This window comes from Hemiscyllium ocellatum, chromosome 10 (genome assembly GCF_020745735.1).
Source record: "Hemiscyllium ocellatum isolate sHemOce1 chromosome 10, sHemOce1.pat.X.cur, whole genome shotgun sequence".
Classification (NCBI taxonomy): Eukaryota; Metazoa; Chordata; class Chondrichthyes; order Orectolobiformes; family Hemiscylliidae; genus Hemiscyllium; species Hemiscyllium ocellatum.
This window is the reverse complement of record NC_083410.1, coordinates 74,093,298-74,120,697: the sequence shown is the minus strand read 5'-3', so window position 1 is coordinate 74,120,697 and position 27,400 is coordinate 74,093,298. Positions and strand designations below refer to the sequence as shown.

At 41.2% G+C, this 27,400-nt stretch overlaps 1 protein-coding gene across 2 annotated transcripts in view; it reads right to left on the bottom strand.

Annotated features, from left to right (window-relative positions):
* acat2 (acetyl-CoA acetyltransferase 2) overlaps positions 1 to 27,400 on the bottom strand; it is a 111,442-nt gene that overhangs the window by 15,144 nt on the left and 68,898 nt on the right. Inside the window, exons 5-7 of one of the 2 annotated variants that reach the window (XM_060830988.1) lie at positions 19,540 to 19,683; positions 4,626 to 4,748; positions 4,366 to 4,547 (exon numbers count right to left, since the gene is read on the bottom strand). In XM_060830988.1, coding sequence (XP_060686971.1) covers positions 4,366 to 4,547; positions 4,626 to 4,748; positions 19,540 to 19,683 — 449 coding nt within the window. The remainder of the gene's footprint in view (positions 1 to 4,365; positions 4,548 to 4,625; positions 4,749 to 19,539; positions 19,684 to 27,400) is intronic. The other variant, XM_060830989.1, reaches the window with a different exon arrangement.

The window sequence follows — 27,400 nt, the reverse complement described above, 5'->3', positions numbered from 1 at the left end:
AACACACATTTTACCCTTCCAAGGTGAAGGTTGGCCCGGGATAAATGTTTAAAGTCTATGTCCAAATTCTCTAGGTGCTCCATATTGGCTTCCCCTGTTATTAGCATGTCATCAAGATAAATAGTGACCTATGGTAGACCTTGCAAAATGTTCTCCATCATCCGTTGCAAAATTGCACAGGCTGACAACACTCAAAATGCCAGTCTCATGTATTAGTGAAAACCCTTATGGATATTAATTGCAGCATTCTTCTGGGAATCCTCATCCAATTGCAACTGCAAGTATACATGGCTCATGTTCAGCTTTCTGCCTTCCTGCCAGTTTTGCACATAAATCCTCTATGAAACAATTGGGTACTTAACCAGTCATAAAACTTTGTGGGCGGCACGGTGGCACAGTGGTTAGCACTGCTGCCTCACAGCGCCAGAGGCCCGGGTTCAGTTCCTGCCTCAGGTGACTGACTGTGTGGAGTTTGCACGTTCTCCCCGTGTCTGCGTGGGTTTCCTCCGGGTGCTCTGGTTTCCTCCCACAGTCCAAAGATGTGCGGTTAAATGAATTGGCCATACTAAACTGCCTGTAGTGTTAGGTAAGGTTGCGCTTCGGTGGGTCGGTGTGGACTTGTTGGCCTGTTTCCACACTGTAAGTAATCTAATCTAAAAAAATTGATTACCGTTTGTTTAAAATCCCCACAAAGGTGAACTGACTCGTTGGGATTCACAACTGGTATGAATGGTGCTGCCCATTCTGCAAGTTGGACTGGTATGATTATCCCTTCACTTTACAAACTTCTAATTTCTACCTGTATTTTTGTCCATAAGGCCAATGTCACTGCGCAGACCTTGCAGAATCGTGGAATTGCTTCGTGGTCAACAGGCAAGGTGGTCCTGGCTCTTTTGAAAGCCCCAAGACTTATATTTAATTAGGACTTCACTCAGGTAACCATTTTCTAACTGAAAAATGTTGTGCCAATCCAGGTGAATCTTTCTCAACCAATTTTGCCCCAAGCCTTTTACTGAACCAGGTGTTTCTCAGAAGAAATCAGAATGGAAGTTGTACCCTTAATCTGCAAAGGTTCCCCAATATAGGTTCTCCAGCTGAGGTCTTTGCGTAAACGTAAGGGTTGGAGTCCAGAGAGAATTTTGTTAAAGAATGGTTCTGCGATCGCTGAAAGGGCCATATTGGTATCAACCTCTATTAGAATAGGGTGACCATTTAACTAGATGTTCATTTTGATTGGTTTGATTTGGATGTTGCTAAGCAATTTAAATAGTCCAAATCAAACCAATCCAGGGTGTGCACACTGCTGGATACCATCCTATGAGTTCTCTTACGCCATTAGGTCTAGTGGAACTCTTTTGCTGTCTTGAATCTGCATACCAGCAGCAACTTCAATGGCTTGCTGGTCCAGATTCTGAAGAAAATTTTAATCATTTGGTCAAGGCTTGGTTTTGCTTTGGGGTTTTGCTCTGTGGACTGACCTAAAGTCCCTTTGTTTAGGATATGACCTGAGTGAGCTTGTGCCTTCATTCAAGTGATGTTCCCAAGCCTTACTGAACCTGTAACTTATATTCCACTTTCAAAGCTAGTTGTAATACTAGTTTGAAGTCCAGTTGGGCTTCAGCTAAATAGACACTTTTGCATGGTTACACCATTTCTCCCACATACCAAATGGTCACTCAGCTTCTCATTGAGGGTTAAAACAAACTCACATACCACTGTCAGTCACCTTAATCTAGTCAAAAATCTCAATACAGACTCATCTGGTTCTCAAATTGCCAAGTAAAATCCATAGTATCTCAGAATTACAGGAGGCTTGGATTCATGATATTCCTTAATTAAATCCGTCAATTCTTGCAAGGTATTCTTGCAAGTATTTGGTGCCTCCTGGAAATTTAGGGCCCTAATAATTGAAAAAGTTGCGGGTCCACAAGCTGTTAGGTGAATTACTCATTGCTTTTCATCTGTCCTGATGTCATTTGCCTGAAGAAAATAAGGCATTCTTCCCACATTTGGGCCAATTTTCAACAGTAGGATCAAACGAGTCAAGCTTCCCAAATAATAATGGTACCAAGCCAGAACTGCTTGCCCCAACTCAAAATTTGACTGTTCAGTTAGAACTATGTTCTTCGTTTGTCACCACTGAAATAATTCCACAAACACCAAGTTGTCCTTTATTTACACATGGAAAGTCCTCGATACTGATCCAGCTGCCTCAGAGCGAGCTCTCAGAGTGAACAGAACTTCTGAAAATCTTGTTTGCATCTGTTGGCAAGGCTTCCCGATTGGAGCAGATTCAAAGCCCGAATCGGGGTACTCACATTCTATGATGTCTACCTGGCTGACCTCATTACAATTAATACAACTCGAGCACTGGAAATGACAATGCCGACCCCAACCCTGCTGACCACTGAAAATCAACCTCAGTACGAATTGTGCCAAAATTAGAAGCGCTGCCCCACAGATTAGTAAAGCAATATAGTTACATGAACCAAGGCAGACCTGACAGCATATATCTCAGAAACGACCATCATCTTTCCTGGGTTTGACATGTCCCATTTACAAGCCATATTCAGCAGAGTAGTGGCACAATGCACAGTAGGATTGGGCCAGGAAGGGGAAATTCTAAACTGTACTTAGAATCTACTTATTTCTGATAAAAAGTACAGAAACCTGGTCTATAGAAAGGCAGTTAATCCAAGATTTGTTAAATTCAAATTGTAAATCATAAACTCTAATAAATTCTTTGATAGGATAATACAGAATATTGATCAAGTTAGATCAGTAGATACTGCACGTAAGAACTATGGAAGGCAATCAACAAAGGGACTTGTAAAAAGATAAAAGCACGTACAATTATGGGGAAGTAGTATTATAGGTATGAAACCGAAATACTACAGATTCTAGTAATCTGAAATATAAACAAAATATTGAAGGTGTGACTGCATCTGTGGAGAAAGAAAGAGTTAATATTTTTAGTCCAGTATGTAAGTTAGCTCGCTGAGCTCGAAGATTTGTTTTCAGACATTCCATCACCCTACTACGTAACATCATCAGTGAGAGTCTCTAAAGCGTTGGTGGTATATCCCACCTCTCTATTTATAGGTCTTGGTTTCTTATCACATGGGTGATGTCATCTCTAGTTCTTTTTTTCCCAAGAGAATTTATTGATCGAGTTCTGGTTAGAATGCCATGCCTCTAAGAATTCTTGTGTGTGTCTTTGTTTTGCCTGTCCTAGGATATGTGTGATGTCTCAGTCAAAGTGATGTCCATTATAGTCTGTACGTAGGGAAACTAGTGGGTAGTGTCTTTTGGTGGCTAGTTGGTGTTCATGTATCCTTGTGGCAAGTTTCCGGCTTGTTTGTCCAATGTAGTGGTTTTTACAGTTCTTGCATGGTATTTTGTAAATGACGTTAGATTTGCTGGTAGTATCTAATGGATCCCTTAGTTTCACTAATATGACTCTAAAGAACTGTTGGGGTTCTCCAGCATTTTCTGTTTCTGGCATGGATATAAAAGCCTATCAGTGCAAGAGACAAAGATGAACTGAAATTTCTCAGAGTAGTGATTTGTAGTGATGTTCCTCAAGGATTAATTTTAATCTTCTCAAATTTTATGAACGACTCAGTCTCAACTATAGCAAGAAAAGCAGTAGGTAGTGAGGATGAAAGTTTACAGCTTATGGATGACACAGAGATGATGAAATGATGGTGGAGTTCAATGTGAACAGTGTGAAGTGATACATTTTCAAAAGACTTGAATAGAAGAGTCATTATTGTCACTTGTATTGTTTACAAAACAAAGTCGCCACAATATAACACTTAAGTTCCCATACCACAGCGCCTAAGTTGCCTTAACATAACTAATATGAAAGATGGCTAAAATGCATAATTTCGAAAAGTGCAGGTGAGAAGAGATCGCAGTCACCATATACACAAATTCTTAAAGAGGGTTAAGCAACACATAAGCTATTTGGATTTATTGAACAGAGGTACAGCATATTAAAGCAGAGAGAGCTTTATGAATCAATGGTTAAGCCTCAACTGGGCAATTGTGCACAATCCTGGGAACTACAATTTGGAAATTTATAAATGATATAGAAAAGATTAAGCAAATTTTACAAATATTGAGAGATTTCAATAAGGACCGAAGAAATCAGAAAACTAAGGACTGATCTCCTTGTAAATTAAATGGTTTCAGTTTTCTAAAAGAATTGACTTCCTACTGATTTCCTAATGGAATTATCTGACATAAAGGATGAAATAACCAAGAAAGTAATGAAACATTTGGCTATATTTTAGTCCAGTCCATATTTCAGAAAGGCATAGCATTAACAAACAAAGTTGGAAAGGAAATCGCATCTCTTACTGCTTTCCTTATTGCTGGTATAGGGCCAATTCCCATAATAGCAGGATCCAGTCCAGCTTGTGCCCAGGATACAATACGTGCCAAAGGCGTCAGGTTTCTTTTAAGAGCTTCTGATTTCTTCATCAAAATTACAACCGCTGCTCCATCATTTATACCTGTAGCAACAGGAACCAAAATAACATCTGTCCAGTCATTGTAATTGCTAGTAACTGCTCAAGTGATGAAAATGACCAGGGTTAAAGGAAAGGTGCATCACCCACCTGATGCATTAGCAGCTGTAATGCTACCAGTCCCATCGTTTATAAAACATGGCTTCAGTTTTGACATCACTTCATAGCTACTACCGTGACGGGGAAATTCATCAGCAGATACTTCAAAAGAGCCTGAAAAGAGATATGTCTATGTCCAGTTATTTACAAGCAAAAGCTAACACAAAACACTCCTGTAATCATTTTGAGGTAGACTCTTGTATACATCACATCCCATTTATTTCAAGCCGAAAGATAAAATGTATTAATTTGGAGCACCGTGTGTGCAATTTTGGTTACCTTACCTGAGGACAGGCAGGAGGCTGGAAGAACACAGCAAGTCAGGTAGCTTCAGAAGGTGGAGAAGTCTACATTTCGGGTCAAACCCTTCTTTAGTCCTGAATTTGGGATTCTAGCGTTTGCAGCTTTTTTTTGTCTCGAACCTTACCTGAGGAAACATGTTCTGGCTATGCAGAAATTCCAACAAAGGCCAATTCGCGGGAATGCAGGATTGATGTACAAAGAAAATCTGGATCAGTTAGGAATAAATTCACTGGAATTTTGACAAATTCTCTGACACCTCCCTCCCGTTCCTGGACATCTCCATCTCCATTAATGATGACCAACTTGACACTGACATTTTTTACAAACCCACCGACATGGATTACACCTCTTCCCACCCTACCTCCTGCAAAAATGCCATCCCGTATTCCCAACTCCTTCGCCTCCCGCTGTATCTGCTCCCAGGAGGACCAGTTCCACCACAGAACACACCAGATGGCCTCCTTCTTTAGAGATCGCAATTTCCCTTCCCACATGGTTAAAGATGCCCTCCAACGCTTCACATCCACATCCCGCCCCTCCGCCTTCAAACCCCACCCCTCCAACCATAATAAGGACAGAACCCCCCTGGTGCTCACCTTCCACGCTACCAACCTTTGCATAAACCACGTCATCCGATGACATTTCCGCCATCTCCAAACCGACCCCACCACCAGGGATACATTTCCCTCCCCACCCATTTCCACTTTCTGCAAAGACCGTTCCCTCCGTGACTACCTGGTTAGGTCCACGCACCTCCCCCCCCCCCACCTCCCCAACAACCCACCCTCCCTTCCTGGCACCCTCCCCTGCCACTGCAGGAATTGCAAACCTGCGCCCACACCTCCTCCCTCACCTCCAACCAAGGCCCCAAAGGAGTCTTCCTCGTCCACCAAAGTTTTACCTGCACATTCACCAATATCATTTATTGTATACATTGCTCCCGATGTGGTCTCCTCCACATTGGGGAGACTGGACGCCTCCTAGCAGACCGCTTTAGGGAACATCTCTGGGACACCCACACCAATCAACCCCACCGCTCTGTGGCCCAACATTTCAACTCCCCCTCCCATTCTGTCGAGGCAATGCAGGTCCTGGGCCTCCTCCACCGCCGCTCCCTCACCCCCGAAGCCTGGAGGAAGAACGTCTCATCTTCCACCTCGGAACACTTCAACCCCATAGCATCAATGTGGATTTCACCAGTTTCCTCATTTCCCCTTCCCCCACCTCACCCCAGCTCCAACCTTCCAGCTCAGCACCGCCCTCATGAACTGTCCTTCCAGCCTATCTTCCTTTCCACCTATCCACTCCACCCTACTCTCTGACCTACCACCTTCATCCCCACCCCCATTCACCCATTTACTTTTTGCTACCTTCCCCCACCCTCCTCTCTGGCCTATCACCTCCATCCCCACCCCCATGCTACTTTCTCCCCACCCCCACCCCCCTCTCATTTATCTCTCCACTCTGCAGGCACCCTGCCTCTATTTCTGATGAAGCGCTTTTGCTCAAAACGTTGACTTTCCTGCTCCTTGGATGTTGCCTGACCTGCTGTGCTTTTCCAGCACCACTCTGGCTTCCAGCATCTGCAGTCTTTGTTTTTATCCATGTAGCACTGAGATGATTCTCTGCTAAGGAATGTGCTTGAGGCCAAAACACAATCTTTTCAAGGAGTTAGATGTAGCTCTTTGGGTTAAAGGAATCAAAGGGTACGGGGAGAAAGTGAGAACATGGTATCCAGTTGGATTATCAACCATGATCATTGAATGGCAAACAAGGTTTGAAGGCCAAATGGCCTAACCTGTGCTCCTATTTTCTACATTCACTGCCTTGATACACGAGTTTATGTTTTTCAGGAAGGTTTTTCACTCAGTGCAGAATCCATTTTACTATAGTCTGCACAGCATTAGCAGATGTGCGAATCTGAAGGAGATTCCAAGAGCAGAGGAGGCTGAGTCAAAGGTATGCAAAATTATGAGAGGCAGATGATGAGAAATATTTGCTCATGGTAGATGTGTCTAAAGCTGAATGGTACAAATTTAACATGTGGAGGAAGTGCTTCAGAGGAGATCAGGGAAAAACGTTTTCAAAATGTGAAGTATGGCAGAAATATGGAATGTGCTGCCCTGAGAAGGTAATAAAGACAGTTCAGAATAATATAACATATATTATAACATTATAACATTTCAGAAGCATCTGGATAGGACATCGTAGGATACGACTAAGCAAAGGCAAATGAAATTAGTGTAGTCATGGTTTTTGTTGGCTAGCATAGACACGGTGGGGCAAAGTCGAAGAGTCGAAGCACAGCCAGTCAGCCAGCATCAGAGGAGCAGGAGAGTCAACATTTCATGCATAAGCTCTTCATCAGGAATGAGGGAGTAGCAAGGGGGCTGACAGATAAATGGGAGGGGATGGGGCTGTGGGGAAGGTAGTTGGCAATGTGATAGGTAGATGGAGGTTGGATGATGGTGATAGTTTAGAAAGAAAGGTGGAGGGGATAAGTGGAAAGGAAAATGGACAGGGAGGACAGTTCAAGAGAGCTGTACCGAGGTGGAAGATTGGATCTGGGATGAGGTAGGTGGAGGGGAAATTAGAAAAGTGGTGGAATTTACATTGATCTCATGTGTTGGAGGGTCCCAAGGTGGAAGATGATGCATTCTTCTTCCAGGTATTGGGTGGCTAGAGTTTGACAGTAGAGGAGGTCCAGGACTTGCATATCCTTGCCAGAGTGGGAGGGGGAGTTCAAGTGTCCAGCCACAGCACGGTTGGATTGTATAGTGCATGTGTCCCGGTGATGTTCTCTGAAACATTCCATAAGTTGGCGTTCTGTCTCCCCAAAGCAAAGGAGACCACATCGTGAGCAACAGACACAGTAGATGACATGTATCTCTGTCAGATGTGGAAGGATCCTTTGATTTTGAACCGAGGTGGAGGAGGGGGGTGTGGACGTAGGTTCTGTACTTCTTGTGGTGGCAAGGGATGGTGGCAAGGGATGGTGCCAGGAGTGGATAGTGGGTTGGTAGGGGCGTGGACCTAACAAGGGAGTAATGGAGGGAATGGTCTCTGCTTAAGGCTGATATGGGTGGGGAGGGAAATAGATCCCTTGCAATAGGGTTTGTTTGTAGACAGCGGAAAAGGTGGAGGATGATGTGCTGTTTCCAGTGGTTAGTGGGGTAGAAGGGGGGGGGGGGGGTTCTGTCCTTGTTGCGATTGGAGGGTGGGGATCAAGGGCAGAGGTGTGGGAGGTGGAGGAGATGTACTGGCGGGCATCGTCGGACCACATGGGAGGGGAAATTGCGGTCCTTGAAGGAGGAGGCCATCTGGGATGTTCTACAGTGGAATTGGTCCTCCTCGAAGCAGTTTGGGAACCTTGAGCAGCATGGATGAGTTGGACCAAAGGTTCGGTTTCTGTGTTATATGAGTCTGTCACTCTATGATATTTGGCTTCAATGGGTGCAGAGAATGACCTTTTTTCAGCTGCCCTCAGTACATATCAGGGTGCTGAATTGAGTGAAAATAAGTTTTATAGTATGCCGGGAAGTATGAGGTTATTTATTTTCGTCATAAAAATGAAAACCGGGGAGGGCAGCAGTTGCCAGGATCATAGCACCATGGCGGGCACTGTAATTCAGAAGGGCAGGAAAAAGACTCATAGGGCCATAGTCATAGGGGATTCTGTTGTGAGGGGAGTAGATAGGCGGTTCCGTGGTCGAAAACGGGACTCCTGGACGGTATGCTGCCTCCCAGGTGCTCGGGTCAGGAATGTATTGATCGGCTGCAGAGCATTCTGAAAGGGGAGGGTGAACAGTCTTGGTGCGTATCGACACCAATAATATACGTGAAAAATGAGATGAGGTCCTGAAAGCAGAATTCAGGGAGCTAGGAGAGAAGTTAGAAAGGAGGACCTCAAAGGTAGTGATCTCGGTAGTGCCATGTGCTAACCAGCGTAGAAATGTAAGAATAGACAGGATGAACACGTGGCTTGAGGGATGGTGTAGGAGGGAGGGGTTCAGATTGGTTGGACATTGGGACCGGTTCTGAGGAAGGTGGGACTATTACAAATTGCAATCATAGAGACTTGGTTAAAGGAAGGGCATGATTGGCAACTAAATGTTCCAGGATATAGACGCTTCAGACAGGACAACGAGGTAAGTAAAAGGTGGGGGAGGAGTTGCATTGCTGGTCAAGGATGATATCCCAGCTGTGCTCAAGGTGGCCACTATGGGGGCTTAAGTAGAGAGACAATATGGTGGAACTGAGAAATAAGAAGGGTGCAGTTACATTGTTGGAGCTGTATTACAGCTTCTCAACAGTGAGCGTGAGGTAGAAGTACAAATAGGGAAACAGATTATGGAAAGATGTAGAGGCAACAGGGTGATGGTGATGGGAGATTTTAATTTTCCCAATAGTGACTGAGGGATACACTTAGTGTCAGAGGTCTGGATGGGGCAGAATTTGTAAGAAGCGTCCAGGAGAGTTTTTTACAGCAGTATGTTAATAGTCCGACAAGGGAAGGGGCCCATTGGACCTGGTATTAAGGAATGAGTCAGGCCAGGTGGTAGAAGTTACAACAGGGGATTTCTTTGGGAACAGCGACCACAATTCTGAAAGTTTTAGAATACCTGTAGACAAAGATGAGTGTGGTCCTAAGGGAAGAGTACTAAACTGGGCAAAGGCCAATTATATCAAAATTAGGCAGGATTTAGAAATGTGCGTTGAACACTGCTATTTCAAGGCAGTTAAAATCACACAACACCAGGTTATAGTCCAACAGGTTTAATTGGAAGCACACTAGCTTTTGGAGCGACGCTCCATCAGGTGATTGTGGAGGGCTCGATCGTAACACAGAAATTCTGTGCAGGATAGGCATGTCCCGTTGAAAGCAAAGGATAGGAAAGGCAAGATTCGTGAAGCATGGATGACAGGAGAAATTGTACGACTAGCCAAGAGAAAAAGGGAATGTATATAAGGTCCAGGCAGCTAAGAACAGAACAGACCCTGGAGGAATATCAGGACAGTAGGAACAGATTTAAACAAGGAATCAAGTGGGATAAAAGGGGTCATGAAATAGCTTTATCGAGCAGAATTAAGGAGAACCCCAAAGCCTTTTACTCTTATATAAGAAGCAAGCAGGTAACTAGAGAAAGGATTGGTCCACTAAAAGATAAGGAAGGAAGGCTATGTATCGAACCTGAGATAATGGGTGAGATTCTGAATGATTACTTTGCATCAGTGTTCACTGAGGAGAGGGACATGATGAATATTGAGATTAGAGATAGAAGTTTGATTACTCTGGATCATGTTGACCTAGGTCGGGAAGATGTGTTGGGTAGCTATAGGTTCTTAACAAAATTTGGCGGAGGCGATTCTGGCCAATACCAAAAACTCCGGTTGGGTGGGAGACCGGGTAAATAACCACCCCGCACGGTTGCTATTGGCGGCACCATGCGCAAAATGTGTAAGCCCAAAATGGACTGGACAATCCGCCTCGATGCAGACGGAAGAGACTATAAGGATTATTCCGGCAAGGCTGTCCTCAGGCAGGCACGAGGAAGTCGTTAATATCGTCCAGAATTATCAGGACGCAATTTGAAGAGAACGACTAGTAGAGAAGGCCCCTCTGCAGTCGGGTCCATTTAACAGCTGGACAATTTTTAATTGGAATTTTAATGGGCCATTTGGTTTTAGTCGATATGGAGAATCAGAGAGAGGTGAGGAGAGGTATGAAGGTAGGATTATCCACTCAATAATTAGGGAAACTGATAAAATAGAGGTAATAATTAAATACCCAATAGATAATTTTAATTGTAATTATTGTAATAAGATTTATTACATTACGGGGAGGTTTAGCAAGCATTTAAAGATATGTAAGGGAATTAAATCAGTTAGAGTTAGACGTAGTAAATGTGAATGGGAAGGGAATTACCAAGCCGTACCATGCCACTATCCTAAATGCTCTAAGAATGATAATAATGGTCATAGTAACAGTAATAATAAGGAAGGAGAGGTAGAGAAACTATACCAATGCGAATTATGTCCTTTAAAATTTAAGACAGCCAGAGGATTGGGGCGACATGAAAGGCATGCTCATCCCATTTTAAGAAATGAGAAGAGGAAAAGAGGAAAAGTAGAGAGTAGATATAAGATGGAAAATAAGGAGGGTAGTAAGAGGGGAATATGGTCTTATGAAAAGGTGGAAATGTTGCAACAACTAGAAGCAGAATTTAGTGGCTGTAAAAATATTAATAAAGTTATAGCTGAGAAATTAGGTTCTAAAATAGCAAAACAAATCTCGGATAAAAGGAGGTTATTAAATAAGAAAGGTAAAAGTCGCGATGATGATATTGGTGTAGCTCAAGAACTGGTTCTTAATATGAGTGGCAGTGATGAAATAACAGTGATCGGGAGATGGATAGGGAAGTAGAGGAAGATTAAATGGAAAGAGTGATCAAGAGAGTAGTAATATTATGGATAAAGTAGACTGTAAGAGTAAGTCACTAACAGAACTAATTAAAATAGTACAGGATGAAATGGGAAGGAATAAAGGTGTTAGTAAGGAATTTGAGAATATAATGGGTACGATAATGGAGAAATTGGGAATGAGTAAGGAGGATGACAAAGGAAAGAAGGAGACTCATATTAAACGATTAGGTTTGAAGCAAAGGGATAGTGGCCAAAGAATGAAGAGGAAGGAAAATAAGGCTAAGAGAAGGTATAGTAGAAAGAAAGGTAAATTTAAAGAAATGCAGGTCTTATATAAAACGAAGAGACAATATCTGGCAAGAACTCTAATGGGGGCTCCAGTTAGGTGTGAATGCCAGATAAGTAAAGAAGAATTAGAAGACCACCATAAAGAAAGATTAACTAACTCTAATAATAAAAATAACCTGAGAGGTTTTGCTGAATATAAAAGGCAAGGGGAGGGATCAGAGAGTGGGACAGGTTCCTGTGATAGCAGAAGATGTGAATCACGCCATTAAGGCGATGGATATAAAAACTGCTGCAGGGCCAGATAGGGTAACTTGAAGGAGATAGTGAAGATATATAATAAAGATACTTCCTAGAATATATACTATTTGGATGAAATCAGGTATAATACTGAATCAAATGAAAATAAGTAGAACTGTATTGATTCCAAAAGTGAGCAATGAAGAAGGGTTGCAGGATATTAATAATTGGAGGCCAATAACTATAGGGCTAATTATGCTCAGAATATTTCCTAAAATTATAGCCAGTCAACTAAGTAAAGTAATAGCTCTGAATAAAAGACAAAAGGGCTTTATGGCCGGTGTAGCAGGTTGCAAGGAAAATATTAAAATCCTGGAAAATATTATTAATGGGGCTAAAAAGAATAAGAGAGATTTAACGATAGTTTTCGTGGATTTAGCAAAAGCGTTTGACACAGTTGGTCACAAATTAATTATAACAGCTCTTAAAAGACTCCAACTTCCGTCAATATTTATTAATTTGGTTACAAATTTATATGATAATAATTTTACTCAAGTGGAAGGTTTTAAAAGTAAAATTGGAAAAATTAAAATTTTAACAGAGGTTAAGCAAGGCGACGCATTGCCGCCGATTCTTTATAATATTGTAATGGACCCTCTGATAAATACCATCGAAGAGAAGAAGAAACAAATATTTTTAGGGATAGATAGGAACAGCTGTCACTGTGCAACATTATGTTCGCAGATGATATAGCGTTAGTTAGTCAATCATACGATGGTATGGTTTATAATCTTAAACTTGTAGAAAAAATTTGTAAAATACAGGAATGGCGTAAAGAAAATGAAAGGATTTTACTTTACATATAAGACATTTATATACAATGATAAAATTAACTGAAAGTTAAATGAAGGGAGTATAGTTTATAGAGCCAGGTAGTACAGATAAATATTTAGGTGCTTAGATAGATCCGTGGATTGGCGTAAGCCAATCAAACTGGGAAAGCCAATTAAGATATATGGTTAGGAAATTTAAAAAAGATCCCCCTTAAAACCAGTTCAAAAAGCAGAAATTTTAAAAACATATTTTATTCCTAGACTATATTATTTAGTTTTATCTATTAATTATCTTAATAAATTAGATAATAAAATAAAAAGCACAGTTAAAGAAATTTTACACCTCCCGCAATCCATCACAGATGGAGTATTATATGCCAAGTCCCGTGATGGTGGCCTTGCTTTAAATAGACTGTCAACATTTATTCCAGTCTCAATAATGAGAAAGTACGGGATGCTACGGAAATCTGAGGACGAAATCTTGCATGCATCATTTCGGTTCGAAGGTGGCAGTGTAGCAGTATAAATGAATAAATTGAGTAAACTTAAAATGATGGAAAACATCTGGAACCCAAATATTAACCGGCGATTGGGTGAAGAGGATGCTATCAGGGAAGGTAGTGAAGATGAGATGGAAGAGTTCAGCAGTACCAACTATGCTAACTGAAGACGTATTGAGATACAGAAATGGAAGGCCCTCCCCTGTCAAGGGGCCGGGGTTCATTATTATAAGAATGATATTATATCCAACGGTTGGTTGACTAAAGTACAATATATGAAGACATCTAAAGTTATTAATTCGATTTTATTGAGAACAAATTTATATCCAACGAGATTGTCAATGTCGTATGGAAGGCCATGTAACATTAAGTATTGCAGAAGGGAAAATGATACGTCAGAAACTTTTGCGCATATCTCAGGGTAGTGCCCTTATGTTAAAAACATGAGGATCAAGAGGCATAATAGAATTGTAGAAGAATTAGTTAAGTATGTAAAGAAGAAAGGGTGGACAGCATATATGGAACCGAGAATTAAAGATGTTGCCAGGAAACTTTGGATACTGGATCTAATTTTTAAGAAAGAACACCAGGTTGTGGTTGTGGATGTAACTATTAGAACGGACCTTCAGATCAACTCACTTGAATCAGCATGGGAAGAAAAGATAAACAAGTACGAACAACTAGGAAAAGAGAAAATTGACCTCATTGGTGGAGGATCGATATCCTTTATGGTTTTGTGATAGGAGCCCGAGGGAAGTGGTTCGAAAAGAACACTGAGTTGATGAAAGACCTCGGGTTCTCGAAATTTAAATCTTTTGCACAGAGTATCACAACCCTTGTTTTGTCTTTGACCCTTGAACTTTTACGGATTTTTATGGACTCATAATTTCTCCTATTGACGTTATTTAAGAATGTTTTAATAAGTTTTAGGCATTTGAATAGTTTTAATTAATGATTTTAATAGTTTTTAATGGTTTTATTAACAAAAGTATGGTGTTTTAGATCACTTAGTTAAAAGGTGGTGGGTAGATTGGGGTGTTTAAAATTAAAGAGCACGTTTCACACAACAAGTGATGAGTGGTCGCCTGGTCTAACGGTTGATAAGCCCAGCTCATCCCTTGCCTCGCTGAGATTCTGATTTACAATGTAGTTTACCGTTCCCTTAAGATCATCTGGCTGTGGTTTCGCTGGATAGGGATATCCATGTGTCGACGAGCGACATTAAAATCTCGAAAAGGACACGATCCATCGCGTATAGTGTGTGCATAAAATTAGACAAATCCTCAGGACCGAATGGGATTTACCCCAGGGTGCTGAGGGAGGCAAGACAGCAAATAGATGGGGCCCTGAGATAGCTTTGTAGCATCCTTAAACACAGGTGAAGTGCCGGAGGACTGGAGGGTTGCCCCTATATAAGAAGGGTAGTTGGGATATTCCGGGTAACTACAGGCCAGTGAGCCTGACGTCAGTGGTGGGAAAGTTGCTGGAGAAGGTACTGAGGGATAAAATCAATTTATATATGGAAAAGAATGGGATTAACAGTGATAGCTGAAAATGTGTTTCTGGTTAAAGCACAGCAGGTTAGGCAGCATCCAAGGAATAGGAAATTCGACGTTTCGGGCATAAGCCCTACATCAGGAATGAGGAGAGTGTGCCAAGCAGGCTAAGATAAAAGGTAGGAAGGAGGGACTTGGGGAAGGGGCGATGGAGATGTGATAGGTGGAAGGAGGTCAAGGTGAGGGTGATAGGCCGGAGTGGGGTGGGGGCGGAGAGGTCAGGAAGAAGATTGCAGGTTAGGAGGGCGGTGCTGAGTTGAGGGAACTGACTGAGACAAGGTGGGGGGAGGGGAAATGAGGAAACTGGAGAAATCTGAGTTCATTCCTTGTGGTTGGAGGGTTCCCAGGCGGAAGATGAAGAAGGGCTTATGCCCGAAACGTCGAATTTCCTATTCCTTGGATGCTGCCTAACCTGCTGTGCTTTAACCAGCAACACATTTTCAGCTGTGATCTCCAGCATCTGCAGACCTCATTTTTTACCCAAAGAGATTAACAGTGATAGCCAACATTGTTTTGTTCAGGGGAGTTCTTTGAGGAAGTGACTAAGTTGATCGATGAAGGAAGGACTGTAGATATCATGTACATGGACTTTGTAAAGCGTTTAATAAGGTTCCCCATGGTAAGCTAATGGAGAAAGTGAAGTCACGTGGTGTGCAGGGGGTTCTAGCTAGGTGAATAAAGAACTGGTTGTGCAACAGGAGACAGAGAGTAGTAGTTGAAGGGAGTTTCTCAAAGTGGTGTTCAAAAGGTATGCTGTGCTGGGGCCACTGTTGTTCGTAATATACATAAATGATCTGGAAGAGAGAGCACTGTTGGTATGATCAGTAAGTTTGCAGATGACACGAAGATTGGTGGAGTAGCAAAAAGAATAGGGGAATGTCAAAGAATACAGGATAATATAGATAGACTGGAGAGTTGGGTGGGGAAGTGGCAGATGAGTTCAATTCACGCAAATGTGAGGTAATGCATTTTGAGAAGTCTAATTCTAGAGCAAATTATACAGTGAACGGAAGAGCCTTGGGAAAAGTTGATGAACAAAGAGATCTTGGAGTGCAGATCTATTGTACCCTGAAGTTTGCAGCACAGGTGAAGAGAGTGATAAAGAAGACATATGGTATGCTTGCCTTGATCGGACGGAATATTGAGTATAAGAGCTGGCAGGTCGTGTTAAGATTGTACAAGACATTGGTTCAGCCGCATTTAGAATACTGCATACAGTTCTGGTTGCCACATTACCAAACGGTTGTGGACCCTTTGGAGAGGGTGCAGAAAAGGCTTATGAGGATGTTGCCTAGTATGGAAGGTGCTAGATATGAAGAGACATTGAGTAGGTTAGGATTGTTTTAATTAGAAAAATGGAAATTCTGGGGGGACCTAACTGAGGTCTCCAAAATCATGAAGGATATAGACAGGGTCGATAGAGATAAGCTTTTTTCTCAGGGTGAAGGATTCAATAACAAGAGGTCATGCTTTCAAGGTGAGAGGTGAAAGATTTAAGGGCGATACACGTGGCAAATACTTTATACATAGGATGGTAGGTGCCTAGAATGCAAAGCCAGCAGAAGTAGTAGATCATCATTTAAGATGCGTCTGGACAGATGCATTGAGTAGGTGGGGAGCAGAGGGATACAGATGCTTAGGAATTGGGCAACAGGTTTAGACAGTGGATTTGGATCTGCTCAGGCTCAGAGGGTTGAAGGGCCTGTTCCTGGGCTGTAAATTTTCTTCTCTCTCTTTGCTCTTTGGATCCAGCACCAATCCTTGTGACACTCCATTGGTCACAGGCCTCCAGTCTGAAAAACAACCCTCCACCATCACCCTCTGTCTTCTACCATTGAGCTAGTTCTGTATCCAAGTGGCTAGTTCTCCCTGTATTCCATGAAATCTAACCTTGCTAACCAGTCTCACATGGGGAACCTTGTCGAACACCTTACTGAAGTCCATCTAGATCACGTCCACCGCTCTGCCCTCATCAAACCTCTTTGTTACTTCTTCAAAAAGCTCAATCAAGTTTGTCAGACATGATTTTCCATACACAAAGCCATGTTGACTATCCCTTATCTGTCCTTGCCTTTCCAAATACATGTACATTCTGTCCCTCAGGATTCCCTCCAACAATTTGCCCACCACCGACATCAGGCTCACTAGTCTAGAGTTCCCTGGCTTGTCCTTACCAAGCTTCTTAAACAATGGCACCACGTTAGCCAACCTCCAGTCTTCTGGCACCTCACCTGTGACTACGACATCAAGCAATTAAGAATGAAAATGGCATGCTGGCCTGCATTGTAAGGAGTTGGGCTACAAATATGAAGTTGTCTTGCTGTAATCGTGTCGTCATATTTAAACAACACATACCTGACTACACCTCTTTAGACCTTGACCTGACATCCCTGGGACATCCCTCCTTCCCTTACTCTGGATTCAAACCAACTTCACCTGCTCTTCAACAACCTCTCTTCCCCTGCTTTTGGACACAATTATTTCTCTCCATGACATTAAGCATGCTCACTCTTTCCCCCACAGATGGATCCTTCCCTGTTCCAGACTGAACCATTCCTACTGCCGGACTCAACATCCCCCACCCATCCAGACTGCATGCATTACCTAGCCCCTTTGCAGCCTTGCATTCTATCCCTACTCCAACCTGTCTGGCACCCTACAGCCGTACCCATTAACCCCTGCTCTCCCTGCATCCTAACATCACACTTTATGTACTTCGCATCTCGCAGAAGCTGTTTGGACCTTAAAATTACACAATACAACAGGAAACTTCTGTGAATATGGGGCATTATTTTCTTTCTCCGACATTCTGGAACGGTAAAAGAACTGTCAGAATGGAAGTACAGTTCCACAATTCTGAAGGAGTCTTGACTGGAATCTCCTTTCAGGAATGCAGAGTTCCCTCCTTTTATAAAAAGGGGCAGTGCAGCAATCTATGAGAGGTTTCTCCTCACTTCCTAAATGATTGGATCTCTTATCCTAAAATAGGAATTCTTTTGTTCTAGCACAGATCAGCACTTCTCAGAAAATCTCCTTGCCGGCCCATATTTTACCTTGGTTGGGAAATCAATAATGAAAGGTTCTTGAATGAAATGTGGTACGGCTACAAATGCTCAGTGTCACATAATCAAAATTTATGCTGATGAGTCAGTAGTCATGCATCCCTGGACACTACATGGCCGTTTGCCATGGCCAGTCCACCTAATCTGCACATTTTTCCACTGTGGGAGGAAACCCAAGGACCCGACAGAAATCCACACAGAGATGGAAAGAACCTGTCATTTAGATGAGGACATATCTCTTCTCTCAAAAGAAAGTGAATCTTTGGATTTCTCTGACCCAGAGGGTTGTAGATGTGCAATTACTGAATTTATCTAAGGTTAAGACAGATTTCTGGTCTCTCAGAGAATTAGCAGATATGGGAAGCACACAGAAAAATTGAGTTGAAGGCTGATAGGCAACTAGGTTTACCTGGTATGTCAGCAGTCAGCAAACCCTGGGAGACTTTGTGACACAAGACTATGAAAAAAATCAGCAAATTCCTAAAATGTATGTGGTACAGCTACAAATGCTCAGTGTCACATAATCAAAATTAATGCTGTTGAGATTCGTCAGTAGTCATGCATCCCTGGACACTACATGGCAGTTTGCCATGGCCAATCCACCTAACCTGCACATCTTTCCACTGTGGGAGGAAACCTGAGGACCCGATAGAAACCCACAATGACGGGGAGAACCTGCAAACTCCAGACCAACACCATGAAGTCGCCCTCTGCAATAGCTTAGCAAGACACTTAATTCAACAGCCATTGAAAAACCAATATTGGCATTGCCGGTGATGACACATACCATGAAATAAGGAAAAAATGCTTTCCTAAGACTATGTTAATTCATAGGTACCTCCTCACCATCATGGATTTATCCACTTTATTTCCAGAGGCAGCGCTGGTTTAAAAAAAAGCAGCAATAAGTTCTGACTGAGGTGTTGGTCCAGTTTTTCCAAATCCTTTCAATTGCCAAAAGAAGTTCAAACTGACATGATCATATTTCATGGATTCAGAAGGTCACGTGTAATTTAGGAGATCAGCAGCTCACATGACCTGGTTATTTTCTGCAGCCCCAAGATTATCAGACACCATATGATTAGAATTTATTGCTTTGAGCACTGCCAGAATTAGGAAAGATATTGTTCTTGTTATTTGGTGTAGCACTACAGACCACATCATGAACTTGTGATATCAGTATTGAATTTTATATGCTGTTATAATCACAGTGTTCAGTTCAACTATTGTGGGGGTATACAGATTAAGTGCAGCTATGAGGGTTTACAGCTGTTACAGAAATAATTGATGCCAGCTCCTCAAAGGCTTAAGGCTCATTCAACACTTTCATGCTAATCTTGTCAATGCAATTGATCCTGATGTTTTTGAGTTAAGGGAAAGGCTCAGCCACTAACCGCAATGCAGTGGTTGCTGCTGGAACTGTAAATGTACACTACTGCTCAGAAAGATCAACCTGTTTAGTTGGCTTGGTTGAGATGTCCTCTCTACAATCAAATAGCCTATAAGATATACTGTCAACACTGACAAATGCAAGGCCATACAATCATTACCCCAGTGTTAGCACTCTCAGAAGGAGGCTGAAATTCCCTGATCGAGACCAAAACCACTTTTTCTGCAGTCCTCTTCTTCCACACCAAAAGTAAAACTGACCAAGATCAATGTTGAAGATTTCACAAATGCTTCATGTGGGATCACACCAATACCTTTTTGAGATGGGACACAGATGGGTACAATTTCCTTGTCAAAAAATCCTGCTTTTTGTGCCTTCTCAGTTCTTGTCTGGGATTGTACAGCAAATTTGTCCTGTTCTTCTCGACTAACATTCCATTTTTTGGCCACATTCTCGGCTGCAGAAGGAGAAACAAACAAAAACTAAATATAGTGAAATGTCCATGCTGTAAAAGTCATGATAAGCTACATTCCTAAATGTAGACATGTGGATTGTCAGGAAATATAACAAGTAATTGATCAATCTTGCACCATTGATCCATGCTCAAAATTATTCTACGAAGTACAAACTTAGTTATAGTACTCAGGCTTCCAGCCATTCAGTCTGCAATTGCTTCACATATTTTTGCTAAAACTCAAGAGTCATTTAGAGCACTGGTTGTCTATTGAGCCCAGCTGCCCTTGGAGCAATCCAGTCAGTACAAACACCCTGAAAAGCTAATCTCCCCTCGTGATTTGTTAAAATATGAGTAACAAAGAACTCCCAGATTCCATTATTTGAAGAAAATAAGATCAATCTTTTTAACTCTAAAAGTGAATATTAAAAAACTATTCACATCGCCAAGCCCCCTTTTCTCTTAACTGCTTACTATCTGCCTTCAAACCTATAACATCATACTGTTTCAATAAGACACTCATTAAAAATATATCAACTTAATTTCAAAACCACACAGTAGCTTCCTTCTGTGTCTTCCATCTTCCAGCTGCTAGGTCATTTCCTTTCTTTTTACTGAGAGTATATTTCACATGGAAAGATACCTTTGATCGAGAGGGTTTCCTAAATTCTTGGAAAGCAACATGTCATATTGGCAAATAACTCTCTGGCTCTACGACAGTTGCTCTCTGACCAATTTTCAAAATGTCTGCATTTTATACGTCCCAACATCGGATCATCTCACTGGTTCCGTGTTGGCAAAACAATCATTCCTGATGAAGGGCTCTGGCCCGAAACGTCGAATTTCCTGTTCCTTGGATGCTGCCTAACCTGCTGTGCTTTAACCAGCAACACATTTTCAGCTCTCATCTCCAGCATCTGCAGACCTCACTTTTTACTCGAAAACAATAAATTCAAACTTGATTGGGTTTCAGAATCCTGGGGCATAATTTAAACTGATTGGTTAAATTCAAATTGTTGTCAAAACAGCAACCAAAACTCAGGTATTCATTTCACAGCCAAATGTTTTATATTTTCAATTTTCCAATACATTCTGGGACTGTCATTTAGTCACATTCACAGGTGCTTGTAATTTCTCAGTTCCAAACAGCATTCTCTCTCTCTTAAAGGTACAGTACACACCTTAAATTTCATAACACTTCCCTCATAAGAAATAAATGAACCATCATTATGAGAAGATGGCTTCATTTCTTTTCTCTAATTCTTAATTCCAATACAATGAAATACATATGTCATTAATCTAAGTTTTACTATTCATATTAATTTCTGCACAAATATATAACATTGGAATCAGTCAAATCTTATCTACACTTTTTCTGTCAAATCCACTTTAATACATCTGCAATCACATTTTTACGATACACAACATGCACAATTTGTAAATTAAAAACCTGTAACAGATGACTCCAATGAAATAGTTTCATATTTTTGCCTTTAAATCTTTCCACGAATGTAAGAGGATTGTGGTCCATGTACACAATTGCCTCTGGCATATTGTTCATCACATCAACAGTAAAATGTTGGAAGGCCAGTGCCAAACTCAATAATACCTGTTTGATGGAAGAGTATTTTCTTTGAATGGAGGACTGTGACTTGAAAGAAGTTCTGGGATCTACATATTAGTCACTCGAAACCTACATCCTCAGATGATTAAAAACTTGACAGCAATCTTCACACCAATTGTATGACATTTTGATCTTTTATTATAAATTCTGTGTCCTGTGATCCTGCCCCATTAGCTCCTTGATGAAGAAGCAGCCTCTGAAAAATTGTACTTCCAAATAAACCTGTTGAACTATTACCTGGTGTTGTGTGATTTTTAACTTTGTCCACTCCAGTACAACACCAGACCTCCACATCTTACATTAATGATGGTTAGGGAGTGGCCAATTCTCCCATCTGAGGTGTTTTCCAGTTTGGTTTAGTTTCAGCAGGCAGTCAAAAGCTGCAACAGTGCAAAACAAATGTTTCATGCTTCAGCAGGTTATTCTTGACTGACTTCTCTCTCTGAAATTTCTCCTGCTCGTAAGAACCGGATTTTGAATGTACCTTTTGCAAAGGGGCGTGTTTATGGGATATTACAAGAATGGAACAGTTCCTTAGTTAAGTAGTGGTATCGAGTCGGTTGAGTTATCATAGAGTCATAGGGAGATACACCACAGAGAGAGACCCTTCGGTCCAACTCGTCCATGCCAACCAGCTATCCCAATCCAATCTAGTTCCACCTGCCAGCACCTAGACCATATCCCTTCAAACCCTTGCTATTCATATACCCATCCAGATGCCTCTTAAATGTTGCAATTGTACTAGCCTCCACCACTTCCTCTGGCAGCACATTCATTACACGTACCACCCTCTGTGAGAAAACATTGCCCCTTAGGTCTCTTCTATATCTTTCCCCTCTCATCCTAAAACTATGCCCTCTAGTTCTGGACTCACCCACCCCTGGAAAAAGACTTTGTCTATTTATCCTATCCATGCTCCTCATGATTTTGTAAACCTCTACAAGGTCTCCCTTCAGCCTTCGACGCTCCAGGGAAAACAGCCCTAGCCTATTCAAGCCTCTCCCGATAGCTCAAATCCTCCAACCCTGGCAACATCCTTGTAAATCTTTTCTGAACCCTTTCAAGTTTCACAACATAATTCTGATAGGAAGGAGACCAGAATTGCATGCAATATTCCAACAGTGGCCTAACCAATGTCCCGTACAGCGGCAACATGTCCTCCCAAATCCTGTACTCAATACTCTGACCAATAAAGGAAAGCATACCAAACTCCTTTACTATCCTATCTATCCGCCACTCCACTTTCAAGGAGCTATGAACGTGCACTTTAAGGTCTCTTTGTTCAGCAACACTCCCTCGGACCTTACCATTAAGTATAAGCATTTATCTAAATTAAACTCCATCTGCCACTTCTCAGCCCTTCTGATCAAGATCCCGTTGTAATCTGAGGTAATCTTCTTCACTGTCCACTACACCTCCAATTTTGGTGTCATCAGCAAACTTAATAACTATACCTCTTATACTCACATCCAAATCATTTATATAAATAATGAAATGGACCCAGCACCGATCCTTATGGCACTCCACTGGTCATTTGAGCCAGTTCTGTACCCAAATGGCGAGTTTTCCCTGTATTCCATGAGATCTAACTTTGCTAACCAGTCTCCCATGGGGAACCTTGTTGAACGCCTTACTGAAGTCCATGTAGATCACGTCCACTGCTCAGTCCTCATCAATCCACTTTTTTACTTCTTCAAAAAACTCAGTCAAGTTCTTGAGAGATGATTTCTCACATACGAAGCCATGTTGACTATCCCTAATCAGTCCTTGCCTTTCCAAATACATGTACATCCTGTCCCTCAGAATGACTTCCAACAACTTGCCCACCATCGATGTCAGGCTCACTGGTCTATATTTCCCTGGCTTGTCCTTACCACCCTTCTTAATCAGTGGCACCATGTTAGGCAACCTCCAGTCTTCCATCACCTCACTTGTGACTATCAAAGATACAAATACCTCAGTAAGAGCCCAGCAATCACTTCCCTGGCATCCCCCAGAGTTCTAAGGTAGACCTGATCAGGTCTTGGGGATTTATCCACTCTTATGCCTTTCAGCATTTCCTCCTCTGTAATATGGATATTTTTCAAGATGTCACCATCTATTTCCCTACATTATATATTTTCCATGTCCTTCTCCACAGTAAATACTGATGCAAAATACTCATTTATTATCTCCTGCAACTCCATACAAAGTTCTCAAGCAGTTAAGTTATTCTAAATTCTGTTTTCTTTTGTTCATGTTTCAACTATAGTGTTTAAATAAATTCTGTTTTGCTTAAAGCTGAGTGGCTTGACCAGCTCATCACATCTGGAATTTACACAACATTTGCCTTTAAAGTAAGAAAAAGTTAGGGTCTAGGCTGTCTTCTTCAAATATTTTGAGTGGGTGTGGCCTGGTCCATAACAAATTGAGGGTTTTTGTCAGGATTGATTTGGTCATTCCAATTTGGGATTAGGATCTTTGGACTCAAAAGCAGCAAGTGATAAGTGTTACTGTCTTTCGTTCTGGGTATTGAATTTGGTTGGTTTAAGCAGTGTTTGGGGTAGAAATGGCTCTTTCAGTCACTAAGAGTTTTCTGCACCTGATAGAAGTAATTTTGGGGGCTTTACAAAGGTAAACAAGGCAAAGCTGCTGGAAGTGGCAGACAAGCTGGAGTTGGAATTGCCTGCATCCATGAGAACTGGAGAGATAATTCCAGCCATAGTTTGGCATTTAAATTTAGTGGAATGGCTATTATAATCTTTGGAAATTCAATTGAAAATGAAGCAGCTTGAGTTAACGGCAAAAGAAAATGAAAGGCAAAAATAAATAAAACAGTTTGAATTATGGTTAAAAGCAGAGATAAGAGAAAAAGAACGAAACACACTAGTAGAACAAAAGGAGAGGAAATGGAGAAAGAGAGAGAGTTTGAACTTCATAAACTGGCACTTAGACAAGAAAGTTGGTTGAAAAGGATGGAGGTGAAGGTAGAAGGTAGGCTTAGTGAGGAGGATAGGGAGGATGAGCAAACCCATAATAGCCAAAAGCCTGGTGGAGATCTGTTTAAATATATCCAAGCATTGCCTAAATTTGATGAGAAGGACGCCTGGTCAAACATACACTGAGTTTGAAAAAAATCAAACAAAGTAATCTCGATAAGGGCTTTAAAAATAGATTAAACGTATGATGCTCTCAAGCAGATGATTATTTTGGAGGAGTTCAAAAATTCACTTGCTGAGGTAGTGAGAACTCATGTAGAGCAGAAAGTTAAAACAACATGATTAGCAGCTGAAATGGCTGACAATCATGAGTTGGTTCTAAATCAAAGTTTGACTTCTGATATCAATTTCAGATAGAAATTGGGGAAAGAAGAAATTAGATTACTTACAGTGTGGAAACAGGCCCTTCGGCCCAAAAGTCCACACCGACCCGCCGAAGCACAACCCACCCATACCCCTACATTTACCCCTTACCTAACACTACGGGCAATTTAGCATGGCCAATTCCCCTGACCCGCACATCTTTGGACTGTGGGAGGAAACCGGAGCACCCGGAGGAAACCCACGCAGACACGGGGAGAACGTGCAAACTCCACACAGTCTGTCGCCTGAGTCGGGAATTGAACCCGGGTCTCAGGCGCTGTGAGGCAGCAGTGCTAACCACTGTGCCACCGTGCCGCCCACAAATGCTCAGGTGGTAAGAGAAAACTACATCTCTTTGAAGTTAATAAAGATAGTTTACCACAGGATAAAAGGGAAAAGGAGGAAAGTAATAAAGAGGAAAGTTAAAAAGGTCAGGTGTTTTCACTGCAATAAAGTAGGCCACATGAAATCATTGTTTTGGTGGATTATAAAAATCACTGGGAAGATGGATGTAGGAAAATAGGGTAAGCCATTGCATTTTGTTGAAATGGTAAAAGAAAGCACACTAGAGACTAAAACAATGCACCAGAATGTACAACCTGGTCAGAGATTGGTTAAGGAGAAATGCCAGATCTTCTTCAACCAGTTACTTATGAAGGTAAGGTCTACTCACATAGGCCAAGAGCAGCAGGTAAAGTGGTTACAGTATTAAGAGATATTGGATCATGTCAACCTTTGATGCTGAGAGATGAGGAGGTATGTAACTCAGAAGAACTACTGCCAGAAAAAGTGCTAGTACATGGAATTAATGATGCAACAAGTGCTCAGTTATGTAGAGTGAGGTTAGTGTCCAGTGAAAAGTGGAGAAGTCATGGTAGGAGTACTAGAAGAACTTAGCTCCGGGAGTACAATTTGTCCTTGCTAACAATATAGCTGTGTCATAGGTAGGAGTGCTGCCAACTGTGGTTGAAAAGTCAGTGGAAAATCAGGCAACTGAGGTATTACAGGAAGCATAATCTGGATGTCCAGACTTTACTGTAGTTGTGCATACAGGCCTGACTGTGCGGTAACAAGGTCACAAAGTCACCAGTTGAAATAGGAGGAGAAATAAAAAAATACAAATAAGGGAGTTGAAGTAAAGTTATCCTGGACCATGTTTAATTCAATGATTAAGACAAAACAGGCGCAGGTGGAGGCTAACGTGGACATTTTTAGCTCAGACAAATTAACTGAGTTACAACAGAAAGATGAAAAACTGAAGCAACTGTATCAAAAAGTACACACAGGAGAAGTATCTCAGTGTACCCCTGAATGCTACGACCTTAAAAATTATGTCTTGATGAGGAATTGGAGACCATTGGATACTATATATACTGGTGTAAAAGTCATTCTCATGTAAAAGTCGACTCCTTATTTTTGGCCAAAAATCTTGTATTTTCCATATATCTCATGTGATGCTTGATCCTACTATATCACATTATAAATCTCTTATAAAGGAAACTGCATGTTCTCATTAACCCACTTAGATGAAATCGTATTCATTCCTTCATACCGGTAACTCTACTCATCGCTCTTTGTTTATAATATTGTGTCTCTATTCAATTCATTCATTCATTGATTGATCACTCTACTTACCACACTTGGTTTACTACATTCATTCATGCATTCAGACTGGTACTAAGTTGTTTGGTACTTATCGCACTTCGTTCACTATACAGCCAAAAATTAATTTGTTAAAAAGTTAATAATTTTAATTACATCAGAATAAAAATGAGATATATTAGCTACAAAAAATCTTGAATTCTTTGACAAATTTGTTAATGTTGATGGGGTTCATAACGTGAGAGTAAATGGAAGGGAAATATTAGAATTTGGCGGGAAAGTTCAAGACACTTACACATTCAGAATTTAATAAATGTTTCATTTTAAGTGTGCCATTCATGAAACCAGACCATGACAATGTTGAACAGTGTGATTTTGCAGGATTTCAATGAATCTTTGACATGTTAAATTTTCGTACCAGTACGTATAAATACAACTTACTACCAGTAATTCATTGGTTTCTCTTGCTTTTATCCAGTGATATCTTTACCATAATTCATTGTGCTTTTCTACTTTACCTGGGATCAGTTGAGATATCAAATGGACTTCTGCTAATAATATAGTATTTTGTACTGTAGCATGAATTTCAGCCCCTCAAAACTAGCACCTGTGTAATTGTCGACCCTATAAACTTAGAAATAGTCTAAAAAATTTGACTTTTACACTAATATATATGGTTTTCAGGCAGATGAGACATGAGACAAGTTGAATTACCAGTGGCTTATAGGTAAGAGATGTTGCAGGTAGTGCATGAAGTACCAGTAAGGAGGTCATTTAGAAAAAGACAAGCATTTTCTAAAAAAATGGCATTTTTAAGGAAGTAGCTGAATTTTGCCAGACACATCATACTTGTCAGGCAATTAGAAAACCGCAGGCAGTAATAAAACCTGCACCTTTACTACCCATTCCTGTATTTGATTGTGTAGGACCCCAACCTTAAACATGAAGTAGGAATCAGTACTTGTTAACAATAATAGATTTGTCGACTAGATTTCCAGAGGCTATTCAACTATGCAACATCACTACTAAAAGAGTTACTCAAATGTTTCTTTAGATATGGACTACCTACAGAAATACAATCAGATCAAGGGTCAAATTTTACATCAAAATTATTTAAGAAAGTTGTAGACAGATTAGGAATAAAAATCAAATC